The sequence below is a fragment of the Atractosteus spatula genome, chromosome 1 (genome assembly GCF_055471065.1).
Source record: "Atractosteus spatula isolate fAtrSpa1 chromosome 1, fAtrSpa1.hap1, whole genome shotgun sequence".
Taxonomy (NCBI): Eukaryota; Metazoa; Chordata; class Actinopteri; order Semionotiformes; family Lepisosteidae; genus Atractosteus; species Atractosteus spatula.
Window position 1 is genome coordinate 46,818,915 of NC_142706.1, and position 15,044 is coordinate 46,833,958.

At 40.5% G+C, this 15,044-nt stretch overlaps 2 protein-coding genes across 2 annotated transcripts in view; both read right to left on the reverse strand.

Moving 5' to 3' along the window:
* The window catches only part of LOC148840973 (uncharacterized), a 30,069-nt gene extending 22,111 nt beyond the window's left edge, over positions 1–7,958 (reverse strand). The window contains exons 1-3 of the mRNA XM_088920741.1: positions 7,749–7,958; positions 3,813–3,901; positions 2,067–2,178 (exon numbers count right to left, since the gene is read on the reverse strand). Of these exons, the coding sequence (XP_088776867.1) occupies positions 2,067–2,178; positions 3,813–3,901; positions 7,749–7,958 (411 nt within the window). The remainder of the gene's footprint in view (positions 1–2,066; positions 2,179–3,812; positions 3,902–7,748) is intronic.
* A 3,124-nt stretch (positions 7,959–11,082) lies between these two features.
* b4galt1l (DP-Gal:betaGlcNAc beta 1,4- galactosyltransferase, polypeptide 1, like) overlaps positions 11,083–15,044 on the reverse strand; it is a 34,605-nt gene continuing 30,643 nt past the window's right edge. Inside the window, exon 6 of the mRNA XM_088908592.1 lies at positions 11,083–13,475. Coding sequence (XP_088764718.1) covers positions 13,340–13,475 — 136 coding nt within the window. The 3' untranslated portion in view covers positions 11,083–13,339. The remainder of the gene's footprint in view (positions 13,476–15,044) is intronic.

Genomic DNA, 15,044 nt, shown 5'->3' on the forward strand with positions numbered 1-15,044 from the left:
GTCAGACCCTCCTAGTTACACGAACCCAAAGCATTTACCTATCAAGATCATGTTCCTTTTATATGTAGACAAGAGCGTCACATTAAAACTCTCATATAGGCTTCTACTACATGAAATACACAAGGATACCCACTGGACTTTAGCCACGTTTGTTGTGATGGTAACTATGAAGTCATCTGGCAGCCACTATGCGACTGTGGAATCCTATTCAGAATTTCCTATGCTCGCCCTAAACAGGGAAAAGAACAAAGAGGATGTTCTCACCCTAGGCAGTTTAGGTCTCTCTCAATACCCAGCCAGCTCTAGGCCACTAACAAAATCCATCTTAAGTAACTCAGGGTGACCCTGGAGGTTGTCAAACTGTTTCTCTACTTTGGTAGCCATCTGTCCCAAACTGTAGGCATTGATGTAGAGATCTAGTGCTCCAATGCTGCCTTTGCAAAACTGATCCAATGTTCGTTATCTATAAGGGCACAAAAAGTCAGGTCATTATATCCACAATCCTCTACTGACATGACAATTGTGTAATCTACGGGCGGGGCATTAAGTCATTTCAGCATTGCTGCCAAAAGGCCCTTCGGTATGAAATTTTAAGAATCTCTCTGATCCAAAGTCAGTGTGCTTGCAGAAGCAAAAGTGTGCAACACTGAGTCATTAGTCATACAGTACGTTAATTGTATTTGTAATAATTGTATTGCATTATTCAGTGCAGTTCGTTCTAAATGATGCCAAACTGATGACAAGACCTCATTGTCTACTGGTAAAGTGCAGTGTGGTTGACATGCAGGTTGCTATTGTAAAGGAAGTGTTTATACCCTTTGCAACTCCTATTTACAGTATGTCCTCTCTGTATAGCACTAAATTCTACCTTGCTGTTTGTTTCTGTTTTGTGAGTGCCTAGATGACTACTTGCCAGGAGAATCTGACAGTTTGACAAAATGCAGGTCTGAAAAAAGACCTCTCTACCCTGAGAGGAGGAGAGCAGTGTTGTATTAAGATCTCAGACCTACCATAAAAAGCATTAGAGTTCCCACCCCTGGGTAATTTCCTGTTTTTTAACTAAGAGAAGTCGGCTCGGGATAGACTCTTTCTCCTGTACTAGAGTAGGACCACAAATACTAGCAGAAATTAACTTACATAAGAACCAAGAAAACATATATACAATATTTTATAAAAATAAAAGAGGTGTTTTAGGAAATATATTGACATGGACAATAAAGTACAAGAAAGAGAATCACATTGCAATATAATTTAATCTTTTATTAGATTTGCCAATTAGATTAAATAAAGAATTAGATTTAACACTTTTTTTTAAATGGTCTATAGGAATAATCCTCTCCATGTGGACAGTGGCAGGTTTTAAATATCTCGAATAATTAAAACTGTTCTTTTGGGGGATGATGATTCCTAAACATGAATGATACCTAATTATGCAGTGGCAAAGTAAAAAGAACTTGGCTGGATGGATATACAGTATGTGGTATATCAGCTGAAAGAAACTATGAACACAGTTATAATCTGATTCTTTGGAATTATCTCTGTGGTAGAGGAATATAGAGGTAGGTAGATTTATTATAAGAATATTTTTTAAGTGTTTTCTAATTACTGTATTTTGTAAATCTAATGATCCCATTTTACATTTAAATCTAATTGGAAATTATGGATGGATGGAAATTTGTATAGTTGCCTTAACTCTAAAGCCTTCTGTAATGCCTTAAATCATCACAGAAGAAAGTATGTAAATCATGTAATTGACATCTTGTTGTCATTGATTACTTGAGTGTTTTAAATTTAAAAAGGCTATATTGTAGACAATAATGATGATGAAACCTGTATGTCTGAGAAATTTGTGTCTTCTTCCATTTCAATTTGTGACATTGAAAAATGTATAGAAAGTAAACTTTGAGAAGAAATTATTTCACACAAAGCCCGAGTGATCTGTTTTTATTAACTGGTTGTAAATTCTGGAAGTGTACATACTGAAGCATTTGAATGAAGACTGAGCATGATGTTCAACATTATAGAACTGAAGGCACATAAAATAATTTTAAGCCAATGGCACTCACCTTTTCTGGTTTGGTGGAAAATATGACTGGAGTACTACAGATGAGTCTTGACTGGATGACTTCATCTAGCTTGCTCTTGACGATGTAAAGCTCTGATTGCAGTTGTAGAACTCTGTTGAAATTCTAATTTTGGTTACCATTTGGTTAAAACAAGCCAACAACTAAAAATATTCTGATTTTAGATATAGGTGCCACTTTTGCCCATGTAGGTAACATTAAATGTTGGTGAGAACTGGTGATTGGATGATAAATCCATCCATGCGTTTTCTAACCACTTCATTCAAATTCATTCAGGGTCACCTGTCAGGGAGCCGGATCCTGTCCCAGCAAGGAACGTGTACAAGGCAGTAAAAAGCCTGAACAGGACACCAGACACAAACCTCTCGCACCAGGGACAATTTTCCCAGAAGCCAATTAACATACCAGTATGTCTTTGGACTGTGGGAGGAAATCAGAGTACCTGAAGGAAACCCACATGAACACGGGGAGAACATACAAACTCCACACAGAGAGCACCCCAGGTCCAGAATTGAACTCAGGCCCCAGTGAACTCAGTGTTGAGAATTGAACTCAGCGCTGTGAGGCAGCAAACGTTTCAGTTAATTGTAATGAAACTACTGGACAGATCATTCTGATGTGAATGATAGTCCTAAAATTGCAAGAGATGATTTCTTCATTCAACTAGAATATTCTGAGGATATAACTAAACCATCCATTTTTCTATAAAATCATCAAATCCCAGTCTGTTCTTTACATCTTTCCGTCTCCCTGCTTATGGAGTTACCAGACATACTTATTTCATCAAAGTGCAATAACTGCTCTCTTTTTGGTGACATCATGAAAGGCAGGCTGGAGGCAGCTGACAGGTTCACTGACTGTTTTACTGGACTAGATACCTTCAAGGTTCCTGGTACAGCAATCTCCTCCACCTTGAAAAGGGAGACCAATTTACACTCTACCGTACACCAGATAGTGAAGAAAGCCCATCAGAGACTCTTTCCTTAGGCAGCTCTGAAAGTTCGGTTTGTGTCAGGAAGGCATGGTCCGTTTTTACAGGACAGCAATTGAGAGTGTATTAACTGACTTAAATTAAACCAAGCCACTCAGGAGAGGAAACAGCTGGGGACAGTGGTCCACACTGCTTCTAAGATAATTGGCTATGACTTACCATTTGTCCACATATGCAACCTAAGACCTCTGAAAATTATCAGTGACCACTCCCACCCAGAGTTTCCCCTGTTTCCATGTAATTTAAAAATGGTTTTTCATTTTAAAGTTTAACAGTGTCTTGAATTGCACTGAGACTATGGTAAGTTATCAGGAGTCCCAGGCCAGCACAATATCCTCCTGGCCACAATGCCTGATATTACAGCCAAATCTTCATCCCCGTGAGAATAAGCCAGAGTTAAACCTCACTGATTCAGGCTGCATTCTCACCCTGATATTCTGTTGTCAGAGGAAGGCTCTTTGCTCAGCCTAGTTCTCACCATAGGATGATGTACAGTAAGATGAAGTGGAACATTTTTATAGGAAAGATGATCATGTTGGGACATAAGCAGTGGAATTGCTTTACAATATATTATTGTTCTAAAAACTTTAATGTTAGAACCCTTTCTTTATCTCTCAGTTACTGCCAACAATATTCTGTGATCACATATGAGGAAATTATAGCATTTAAAGGTACATTAGAAAAACTTTCTGGCCTGTCATAAATAAAACATTATGTGTGGATAGAGTTCATCTTACCTTTTGTGCAGGTCACTGTGATTCAACATATTAAACAGACCCAGTGAACAACTGTTAGTTTTAATTGCCCTAATCTGGTCTGCCAAGATCTGCAAGAAAGGAAAATAATGTTTTAATAACTAAAAAGAAGCATGGGGACAGAATTTCTTCTTAATGTGGAACTGGTCAATTATAGTTCCTCTGAACCGAGTGTCTCTTGGTGCAGTCAGTTCTTTGCACACTGTCTGCCATAATGGAAACACATGCAGAAGACAGATGAGCACCCTCTGTTGGTCAGAGCTGCTGTTAAAAGGCAGGTAGATCATCTAACTTCAGACTATTGTAAGCTGGGCCATTGCGGGGCTTTGATCCTGTCCATTATTATCTTATCTGAGCCTTTGATATTAACCCAACTTTGTCTAATTCCTAGCTGACAGGAAAGCCGAGAACTGCATGATACTCTTTATGGAAGTTCATTATCATTCTTGGTTTCTAGCACAAAGCCAATAGGTTTCAAAGGGCTGAGGTTTCTTGTACTGTTCTGTGACTAACTGTGTTATATGTTAAGTGTGTCATATGGGCAGTTATAAAAATTGCTGTGTTGTGGGGATACCTTGGAGTAATAGGTTGACAGACTGTAATAGAATGCGATATTTTGTGGGACAACTGTCCTGTCTGGTCTGTGGATGCACTGATGGTTCTGTTGTGGGGGAAAAGAGACCTAGCACCCTTACAACTATCAGGTGGCATGGTCGGCTTCAAACTTAAACTTTAGGAGTCACCATCTGTGACAGAAGGTTTAAGGAAGTCATGTAAAGGGAAAGGTGGGTAGCTGTGTCAGCATGCGTAGGCTGCAAAGGAACAAGTAATAGGTTTATTCCATGCTGAAAAAAAGAAGAAAGAGAACACAACGTTTCGGCCGTGGAGCCTTCTTCAGGTGTGAGAGAGACAGGGCAGTAGGCAAAGGTAAAGTAGCGGGAGAACAAAGGTTGGGAGGGAGGAGGAGTGAGAGGCGGGAGCAGGGGACAGAAAGAGAGGCCAATCAAGAGGTGTGAAGTCAGAATGGGTGCAGAGAGGTGTGAAATGAAACTTCCAATGAATGGAGAAAATTTAAAAGAACAGTAGTCTGTCGTTAAGGGAAGGGAGAAGGTGTGATCCTAGCTGCAGAATAATTTTAGTTTCGGTGGTCTTTCTGATGTATGAGTTTGGAAAACCGTCTTTGAGAACACAGACGGAGAGATTAGAGTGGTCGTGGCCGTCAGAGGTGAAATGAGAAACAATGGGCTTGGAGAGATCTTTAATCTTTACAACCCTGACGTGTTCTCTGAAACGGTCTCCGAGTCTCCTTCCTGTTTCTCCAATGTAGATGGCTGGGCATTTACTGCAAGAGATACAGTAAATAAGGTTGCTGGAGGTACAAGATGCTGTCTGGGTGATCCGGAATTGTCCTGAGGGGCCTTGAATGAGTGTGGTGGTGGCTGTGTATTTGCAGGTGATACAGCGAGCTCTGTTGCAAGGGAAAGTGCCTGGTGTGGATGGTTGTTGAGGGCGGTCAAGGGAGCTGTGAACAAGGAGGTTACGCAGATTAGGTGGTCGGCGATATGAGATGATAGGGCGATCAGAAAAGATCTGCCTACCTCCCTCTCCAACAGGACCCTACCACTGACTACCAAAAGGAAGTGGTATCCACCATTTCTCTTCTTATCAGCAGTAATGAGCTCCCCCAGGAGGCAAACCGGCTCATCATGGAACATCCACAGGTATCTCAATTTTACCTCCTCCCCAAAATCCACAAACCGGACACCCCTGGACGCCCCATCGTATCAGCATGTAACTGTCCAACTACTTACATCTTAGCCTTTCTCGACAGCCTCATGAGACCGCTGGTTGAAGATCTTCCCTCATACATCAAAGACACCAACCACGTGCTCCAACTTTTTAATGATTTCCAATTTCAGGGTACCGAATGCTACATTTTTACCATGGACATCACATCTCTGTACACCGTCATTCCCCATAATGGGTCATTTTTCATCAACAGAGGATACCCCAGCAGTGTGATTGACAGGGCCCTTGCCCGAGCCAAAAACACCCCCCGGACCATCAACCCGATCAGGAACTCCCGCCGTAACAACCGCATTCCTCTGGTGCTTCCTTACCACCCTAACACACTTCCTATCCCCAGGACCATTAACCACAACTTTTCCATCCTACAGGATGATCCCTCCATTGGGGCCCTCTTTTCTGATCGCCCTATCATCTCATATCGCCGACAACCTAATCTGCGTAACCTCCTTGTTCACAGCTCCCTTGACCGCCCTCAACAACCATCCACACCAGGCACTTTCCCTTGCAACAGAGCTCGCTGTATCACCTGCAAATACACAGCCACCACCACACTCATTCAAGGCCCCTCAGGACAATTCCGGATCACCCAGACAGCATCTTGTACCTCCAGCAACCTTATTTACTGTATCTCTTGCAGTAAATGCCCAGCCATCTACATTGGAGAAACAGGAAGGAGACTCGGAGACCGTTTCAGAGAACACGTCAGGGTTGTAAAGATTAAAGATCTCTCCAAGCCCATTGTTTCTCATTTCACCTCTGACGGCCACGACCACTCTAATCTCTCCGTCTGTGTTCTCAAAGACGGTTTTCCAAACTCATACATCAGAAAGACCACCGAAACTAAAATTATTCTGCAGCTAGGATCACACCTTCTCCCTTCCCTTAACGACAGACTACTGTTCTTTTAAATTTTCTCCATTCATTGGAAGTTTCATTTCACACCTCTCTGCACCCATTCTGACTTCACACCTCTTGATTGGCCTCTCTTTCTGTCCCCTGCTCCCGCCTCTCACTCCTCCTCCCTCCCAACCTTTGTTCTCCCGCTACTTTACCTTTGCCTACTGCCCTGTCTCTCTCACACCTGAAGAAGGCTCCACGGCCGAAACGTTGTGTTCTCTTTCTTCTTTTTTTCAGCATGGAATAAACCTATTACTTGTTCCCATGTAAAGGGAAAGCTTGGGTTAGGTGTAATGTACATTACCAAAAACACTAAAGACATTGATGCAAGTTCATATGAGAATGACTTGCAAAAGCTGTCATTGCCTTGTGATCAGGAGACGGAGCAGTGAGTGATTCAAAACCTGGTATATAAAATACAGACACCGTTTGTGCCTCACAATGTTCAGTCCACAAAACTTTATCGTGATCCTTCTGCCTTAGTAAGCCCCTTATTTGCATAGTTAAGTCAACATTTCCAGTACATCAGGTTTATCGTTCTGTTGTTAGGTGGGATTAGCCTTATAAACAAACCCAGTCTGACCAGTTTGTAACACTGTGGCTCATCAAACTTTTGTGGTTTTAGGTACAGTGTGCATAACTCTCTCCAGGGTGGGATTCCAGTTCTCCTCAGTTTTTGATACCTGATAATTTAACAATCCAGTTTTTCCTCACATTTAATGTATTGTATGTTGAAGAGGTATGCCAGAGTTTAGTAAATTGCTCCTGTTCTACATACAGTAAAAATTTGTTTGCCCATTGTATTTCTATCCCAGTGGGGTTTTTTCTCTTAAGATTTGCTAATTCTTTGCCTAGTTTAGAGGACCTTTTAAATAATGAATATTTATTTTGGGATTGGACCAGAAGCTCGGAGCTATCTGCTTTAAAGGGGCTTCACCAAACCAGACCAGAGTCCAGCTGAAAATGCTGCCCTGTTTCCAGGCAGTTCAAGAAAAGTGGCTCTGAGGTCAACAACAGCCAATGCATCTGCCGACATACTTTGTTAACTTTGTTCTTAATTAAACTTTAATCTTTGGTCTGTGCAGCATTTGGAGCCTGTTACACACAACCAACTATATCTGATAAAAATCTCTTCAGGAAGACCTTTTTGGTGATAATTTCTCTGTACTGTACAGCAAATACTGCCATTTGTTGACCAGGAAAGAATCCCACCTTCCACTGGGCTATCCTTCCCTCAGAGGTTGGCTCAAAGACTGACGCTGGTCTGTATAGTTTGTTAGCAACATGCTGCAAGGCATTCTGGGCATTTGCCAGGCTTTCCTCCAGGGCCTGCTCCCTGCTCTGGGAGTCTCGCAAGCTGACCCTCAGACTGCAGGCCGTCTGGCAGAAGAGCGGACTCAGGGGTGTGAGGTCTGGAAGCATGATGACGAAGTAGGTTTTTCTATTAGACAGCAGAAGCCCACCTTGCCGTAGTGCTGAACAAGCAGAAAGACAGCAAAAGGGGTTTAAAGAAGCCATAGAAAAGGAAACCTTGTATTAGCTTTAAAGTACATAACCAAAATCACTGAAAGGCATTGATGTGAGTTCATATGTTTGTGCACGACTTGTAAAAGCCACTATTGTCTTGATCAGAAGCTGGTACCATGAGTGACTGAAAACATTTTACATAAAATACAGACAATGTTTGCACCTCATGATGTTCAGTCAACCTTTAATCACAGTCCTTGTCCCTTAGTAAGTTGACATTCAAGAAGGAAAAAAAAATCTTGAGTTCACCTCTGTGTTACCATCAACAATTCTGGTAATCTTCCAGGTGCTTCGGGCCTTAGCAATAATTCAAATGTTTAATTATGGTTCTGCATCGTATGTGTGCTGCTGACATGACTTGCAAGTCCCCTAACCCCTTCAGTGCTCTGCAGTTGGGAGAATAGTCTACTGCTGCTCATTAGCTTCTTTCTCTTTGATTCTCTTTCTCTTATCAAAGAGATAGAAGGAAATTGCAGAAGGAAAACAGCCTTTTTCTAGACTGTCATTCATCTAAGTGCTTCGTCCAAGCCAGGATTGCGGGGGAAGGGGAGGAGGGGGACTGTTGCTTGAAGCCTATCCTGGCAAGCAACGGGCACCAGGCAGGATATACCCTGTCCCGCCAGCCCGTTGCAGGGCAGACACAGAAACAAACACTCTCACACCTACAGTATAGCCTTCTAGACATTTGGGTCCTGAATGAGTCCAGTGTTCTCTGTGGCTCCCAAAAAGTCAGTGTTTCTAAATACTTCTATACCCTTTTGGTTGAATGCCAGTGTATTTTAACTTCAACACTGCATGATTCTTTCCCTACCAATTTATTATCATTCAACCAGCCTCCCGTGAGACTCAACTGACGGCTTATAACCATGAAGGTTAGGAGCAAAATGCAGACCTCACCTGAGACCAGGACTAACTTGAGATTAATTGATTTTTAAAAAGGTAAAGTTTATACTTGAACCGAAGGGCTTAATTGGCCAGATATTATTTTAAGTACAATGGGTGTGCCCTTACTGCTTTATTTAAGCAGGTAAGCCAATTGTGAGCACAATTCACAGTTGCAGTGATAACCCAGATGGGAAGTTCACACTACTGTGACACAGGAAGCAAAGCATTAAGTTAAAGGAAAAAGCCATTTTTAAAGTGAAAATAACAGAATTAACAATTCAGAGTATCAACCAGTAGTGATCTAACCTTATTGTCCTGATATGAAGTAGAGAGAATAATGTTGGTGTATACACAGCATGTATATAGAAGCAAATAAGTTCCACCAGCAAGTCAAACAACAGAGCATTTTGCCATACCCATTTATATTCGAATAGATGAGCTGATACAATTCCTCCTAAAGTCCTAGGCTAGTATTCACATTCTGTATATATACGGAACGTAGGTCTAGGTCACAAAACTATGTGCAAAACAGTCCTAAAGTTCTATGATCTTTAAGCATTACCAATTCTTAACACTGGTGTCCAATTGCAATTAAATGTGATTCGCTCACCTTGTCCAAACCCAGAGTCTGAAATAGCTTGTTGTTTAACTCTTCTCTTTAATTACCAAACATACGTAATGACTTCAACAATGAGATTTCCAAAAGGAAAAGATAGCTTACAGTCACTTGTGCTCTGCTGGGGTAGTGTTTGGTTAGCCTACCTTTGTCCTAGCAGGTTACCTATGGATACGATCCTCCTACTGCACAGGGCCTACAGTAGATAGGTGAAGGCAGCCTTTCAGGGCTGAGCTGTGGCTGAACATTAACTACTGTGTGGTCTCCTTTGAGGGTCAGAATGTTGATGGTGAAGGCCAGAGCTCTGTGAAAAATAAAAAATGGGGTGTGTGGTATCTTTTATGTAGCTGTTCCAGATGAGCCACATGTATAGCCCCTATAGAAAGGGGAGTAAATTCAAAACTTTCCCTAGAAGTTTCTACTTGGTTCCAAATTTGTTGTAGATTGTGTGAAACCAAATCATGCCCCGAAGGCAAAGATAAATACATGAACGATATCATTCAGAATCTGCCATTGTCATAAGACTTGGACTGGCTTCAAAGCACAAGATGCCCAGTACCGTGTGCGTGAAATAAAAGCCACTGTGGATGGCAGTGCCCTGTATAAAATGGGGATGTTCTTTGTTTCAGCTTTGGAAGTTGTTTGAGAGAAGATGCCCACTTGTGGAAAGGATTGAGCTTCCTGTCCTCTACTTTACTTTCCCACCACCTGCAAACGAGGCACTGCCCAGAGGAGCTGTGGCAGTGCGTTTTCTAGTCATGCAGGAATAACCTGCTGATGTATTTTAACTCATACTATGGGGAAATAAAATGCAGTATAATACACATGGAAAATGATATTTCTCTTATGCATTGTAGATGAAATCCATTCATCACAAGTTCATCTAGTGCTGCATAAGAAATGTTTTCTTGTGGTGCTGATACATTCCAGGAAGATTGCAATTAGCTCTTATGAGCTTGTACTATCGAGCTATTTTCATTGTGCATGAAGCAGCTTCTTTTCTAGCTTGTGCTGCTGACATTACAGTATGGCAACAGTACAGTAATTGGAAGTGTAGATATGGCATGCCAAGTTCACATACCGTGATGACCACATTAACCAAATTATTCCTCTGATGTGTCATTAAAACATGATAAAGAAATATGATTAAATCTGCAAGGTATACACATTCTGCTCCATGTCAATACTTTTTTATTATTTATATGCACATTTTAGATGTAGTTGGTCTTGCACTGCAAAATGTGCATATCCTTATCACAAACCCAGTGAATCATTGCAGGTTAAATTAGTCAAGTAGTAGATTAATGACTTGAAAAATCAACTTTTACCAACTAATCCAATTGAATGCTAAGTGATTTTTAAACGTACGTATTGTAATGGAAACATTCAATACAAACTCTCATGACAGAATAAAATGTAGTGTATAGAAGATGGTAACAACACAACAAAGCAAAATCTAATTTTATTGACTCTTGTGTACGGTATACGTATATATGTCATTAAGAAACATTCAAGTCAAACTCCAAAGAATTTTAATGTGAACCAAACAAAAGTGTTTTTTTTTTCATTAAAGCACACCAAAAAAAGACCAAAATTCCCCAAAACTCAACAAGGAAATGCAAAAATAATAACTCTGATTTCCAACAGAATGCAACCTTGATGTTACAAAATATAACAATAGAATTGAGACAACAAGAATTTAAAACATCTGCATTTTCAATGGCTTTTTCTCCTCTGAAAAGCTGCATTTTTGCACTGCAGAAATGCACTGCATAACATATAAATACATCAAATAGTGTTCATGGCCTTTTTAACTTTTCACAGAAATTTACCAATTTAATTCGAGATGATTTGCAACAGCAGCATAAAAAACACACAGCAAGATAAAAATAGCAACAGTCTGAGACAGTAACAGTCAATAGTAATAATAGACAGTAAAAGTAACAGTCTCTGGACATACAGCTTGATGGATTCAAGTTTGCTTTTACTTTCCATATATTGTTGTTCCACAAAACACAAAGATAAAAAGCAATAGCAAGTTTATCTCTGGAAAAACCAAACACAGTAAATTCTAAACTAAAACAAAATGCTTCAAACCTCGGTATAACACACCTTGCTTATAAAGGCCCAATATTATAATGAACATGCTGCATCCATAGGAATGCATTCTCTTTTGACCCCTTTTATTGTGATCAAAACCCTGATTGCAGAGACTGTCTTAATACAAGACTGTGCTGTTGAAATAAGCGTCTTAGAGAAAAACTTGCCTGTATCCACAGACAGAGCTTTTAAAGGTAGTTATTTACCAAGCATTTTGGAATGGCATTTAAACAAGGCAACATATCCACTGAGCATGAAAACACCAGCTGTGAACTTTTTATATGCTCTTTGTAGTTTAATCGAGGTCTTTGTTTGCTGGAATCTTCTGATTTTGTCTGATAAGCTTGGTTTGATTATATCAGGTCTTGCTCTTTATAGACAAAGCTACATTTGTATAGAGTGAATTCATCAGTGTTCAGCGTTGTGTTCAAGGTTTATAGAAAAAAAGGTACTGGACCCAACATGCAAAATGCGGATCATGTTACTTTAATGTAATTTGTGTCCTTCAAAACTCTGTTGTATCCAGTTTCCTTAGAGACTAATGGCTCTCACTGACTGCTACAGGTAAATAAAAAAATATTGGCTGCGTTGCAGCTTTTGTTCTTGGGATTCCAGTCATTGTATCTGTGAATTTTTCATATATATTTGGTCTCACACACATACAACAGTAAAGCAGCTTCAATCATCCATTCAGAAATAAGACATACAAAAAGCTCCACCACCTGAAAACTGCTTCACCCTGAAGAAGGTGACATGTAACAGTCTGATATAGATATAGATTTCAATATTGCAAGAACTCCAGGCTAGAGTTCAACATTAGCACATGCCAGGCACCACTTTATCATTAAACAGTTCTTGTTCTTTGCATTTGTTTTCAGATTTCCTCTAAAACGTTTTAGGCTGACAGATATTGCTTTAAAAGAAACCTGTTAATTGCACAATTAAATACCTTGCCCCTTCCGTTTATTTTATTTCAGTATTCCATTTCTCATCTGAAAATGAATCTCAATCTGATCTAAGGCAGCTTTGACATACCTTTGACTAATTCCTTTGTAAGGTCTGGAGTATGTCAGATGGGCACCAATGTTGACAACTTGTATATTATATCAAATATAATTTCACACAGAAAACAAACAGCAATATTGTTAAGAGGTTTCAGTAAGTGAAAAGGAATCAATTAAGGACCTGCCCTTTCTCTCGGGGAATCTTCTGTGGAAATAGCTCATTTAAGGGGCAATCTGGGTTGAGTTTTGAAACAAAAAAGCCTGAATCAGTTTGAAACTGCTAAGGGGAGATTTATGTGTCCGTGCAAGCAAAAACTTCAAAACGTTGTTAAAAAAAGTCACATACTAGACAACCAAAAGGTTTTTTGGAATTTTGTAAAATAAACATCTCTATCTCCCATATTAAAAAAGAAAAAATGCAGATACAATTCAATGGAGGCTGTGCAAAACAGGAATGCATCTGGGGAAAAGGCACATAGATGTGTCAAGAGTATTCACTCAGAACAACTTTTGAGTCTTCGCTACTGAATTTAAAAACACCTGGTCTGAAGCCTGTTTATGTACAGCGCATGCTAAGGCACATTTGGTGACTGCATACATTGTATTGCATGTGCATTTCTACATATACAAATATACACGTTTCTGAACCATTCCTTTCATCGCTCTAGAGGTTACCTAGTTGGCATTCCGACATCCACAGTTATGTTTGTATATAATTTATTCTTTTCTACTTTAACCACTTTGTAAGTCAGCGAATTGATGCCATCCGTGTTCATGGTTTCTCTGGTGTGCACAATCCTGTCGAACCTGTGAACAGAAACAACAAACTGTGAGACGGACGTCTGAAAACGGGCGCAATTGTACGGGCGGTAGAGAGTTCTTATTCGCTGGCTGTCACGCATTGCAGAGGAACTCAAAGCTGTGCCCGTGAAACGTGTTCTCATGTCCACAGCTGAGCCACTGTTGTGTGCACTCCATGTGGCACTTCTTCTCACAGTGCCTCGCACATCTAAATGACACAAAACTAATTATGTCTGTTAGGGTGTGTTGTACAGGGGTACCCTGGCAAACAGATTTATTGCATGACACTAGGAGGGCACAGTGGAGCGGTGGTTAGTACTGCTGCCTCCCAGTGTGGGGCCCTGTGTCCAATTCCAGACCTGGGGTGTCACCTGCATAGAGTTTGCATGTCCCCCCTGTGTTTGTCTGGCTTTCTTCTGGATGCTCTGGTTTCCTCCCATAGACAAGACACACAATGCTAGGGTAGCTGCTAGGGTCACAGGCATCATGAATAACGCCTCTCATCCGCTTCATGGGACTGTTACTGGGCAGCGGAGCACTTTTAGCAACAGACTGCTCCAGCTACGGTGTTCAAGGGAACGTTTCCGCAGGTCTTTCCTCCCGGCGGCTGTCAAGGTGTATAACGCTGCCCTAGGCTAGGACTGTTAGCCCTTCATTTGCTCCTCTATGGACAGCATGTTTACTCCATTGTACTTTTTGGACAATCAGTCTGTATAAACCTATGCACATTTTGCACATATTTTATTGTTTTTACAGTGACTATGATCATCATATTTTGCACACACCTATGTATTATTTTTATTTATTTTATATTTATTTTGTATAAGTTTTCATCTATTCTGATGTCAGTTTTTGCTTGTCTTGGTCTGGTCTGCTGTAACACATCAATTTCCCTACTACGGGATCAATAAAGTCTTATCTATCTATCTAACTGCCTCCTGGGGCAAATGTGTGTGTGTGTGTGTGTGTGTGTGTGTCTGTGTGTGCCCTTTAATGGACTGGTGTCCTGTCCTGGATGTACCCTGCCTTGCGCCCATTAAAAAAAAAAATGTACAACTAGTCTTGTCCGACAGATACCTGGATACGTTAGGATACCATCATGGCATCAGGGACCAGTATTCTTTCTTGCTATTGTATCACTATTGTATTATCTGTGCCCCCTGGACCAAATTAAGTATAATATAAAAAGGCCTTCTCATGTTCTATCTAACTGTTGTGCACTTTGGAAACACTTTTACATTTGTTTTGAATTTTTGAAAAAGATGAGGAAGGACCAATTGTCAGGCCTTAATCGAACCAGCCCTTCTCAAGTACATTTTCCATTGTCCTGCGTTCGGATGTTTTATGGAATTTCTACTTTCACTGTAGAAAAAGAAATTCACTCTTCCCAGTCCAATAACGTTCCTGAAGAGCAAAGGAAAGATTCTTCCATCTTCCTTCATCAATCTACGCGTTTTCTAAAGACGCATTTTGAAGTGCCAATTACTTTTTGTCCTATTCCCAGCCATTTTGGAATGACTATGTTTTAGGATTCGGCTCTCCAGTAATGGCTCCAGCACCAGCCTGGGAAGGAAT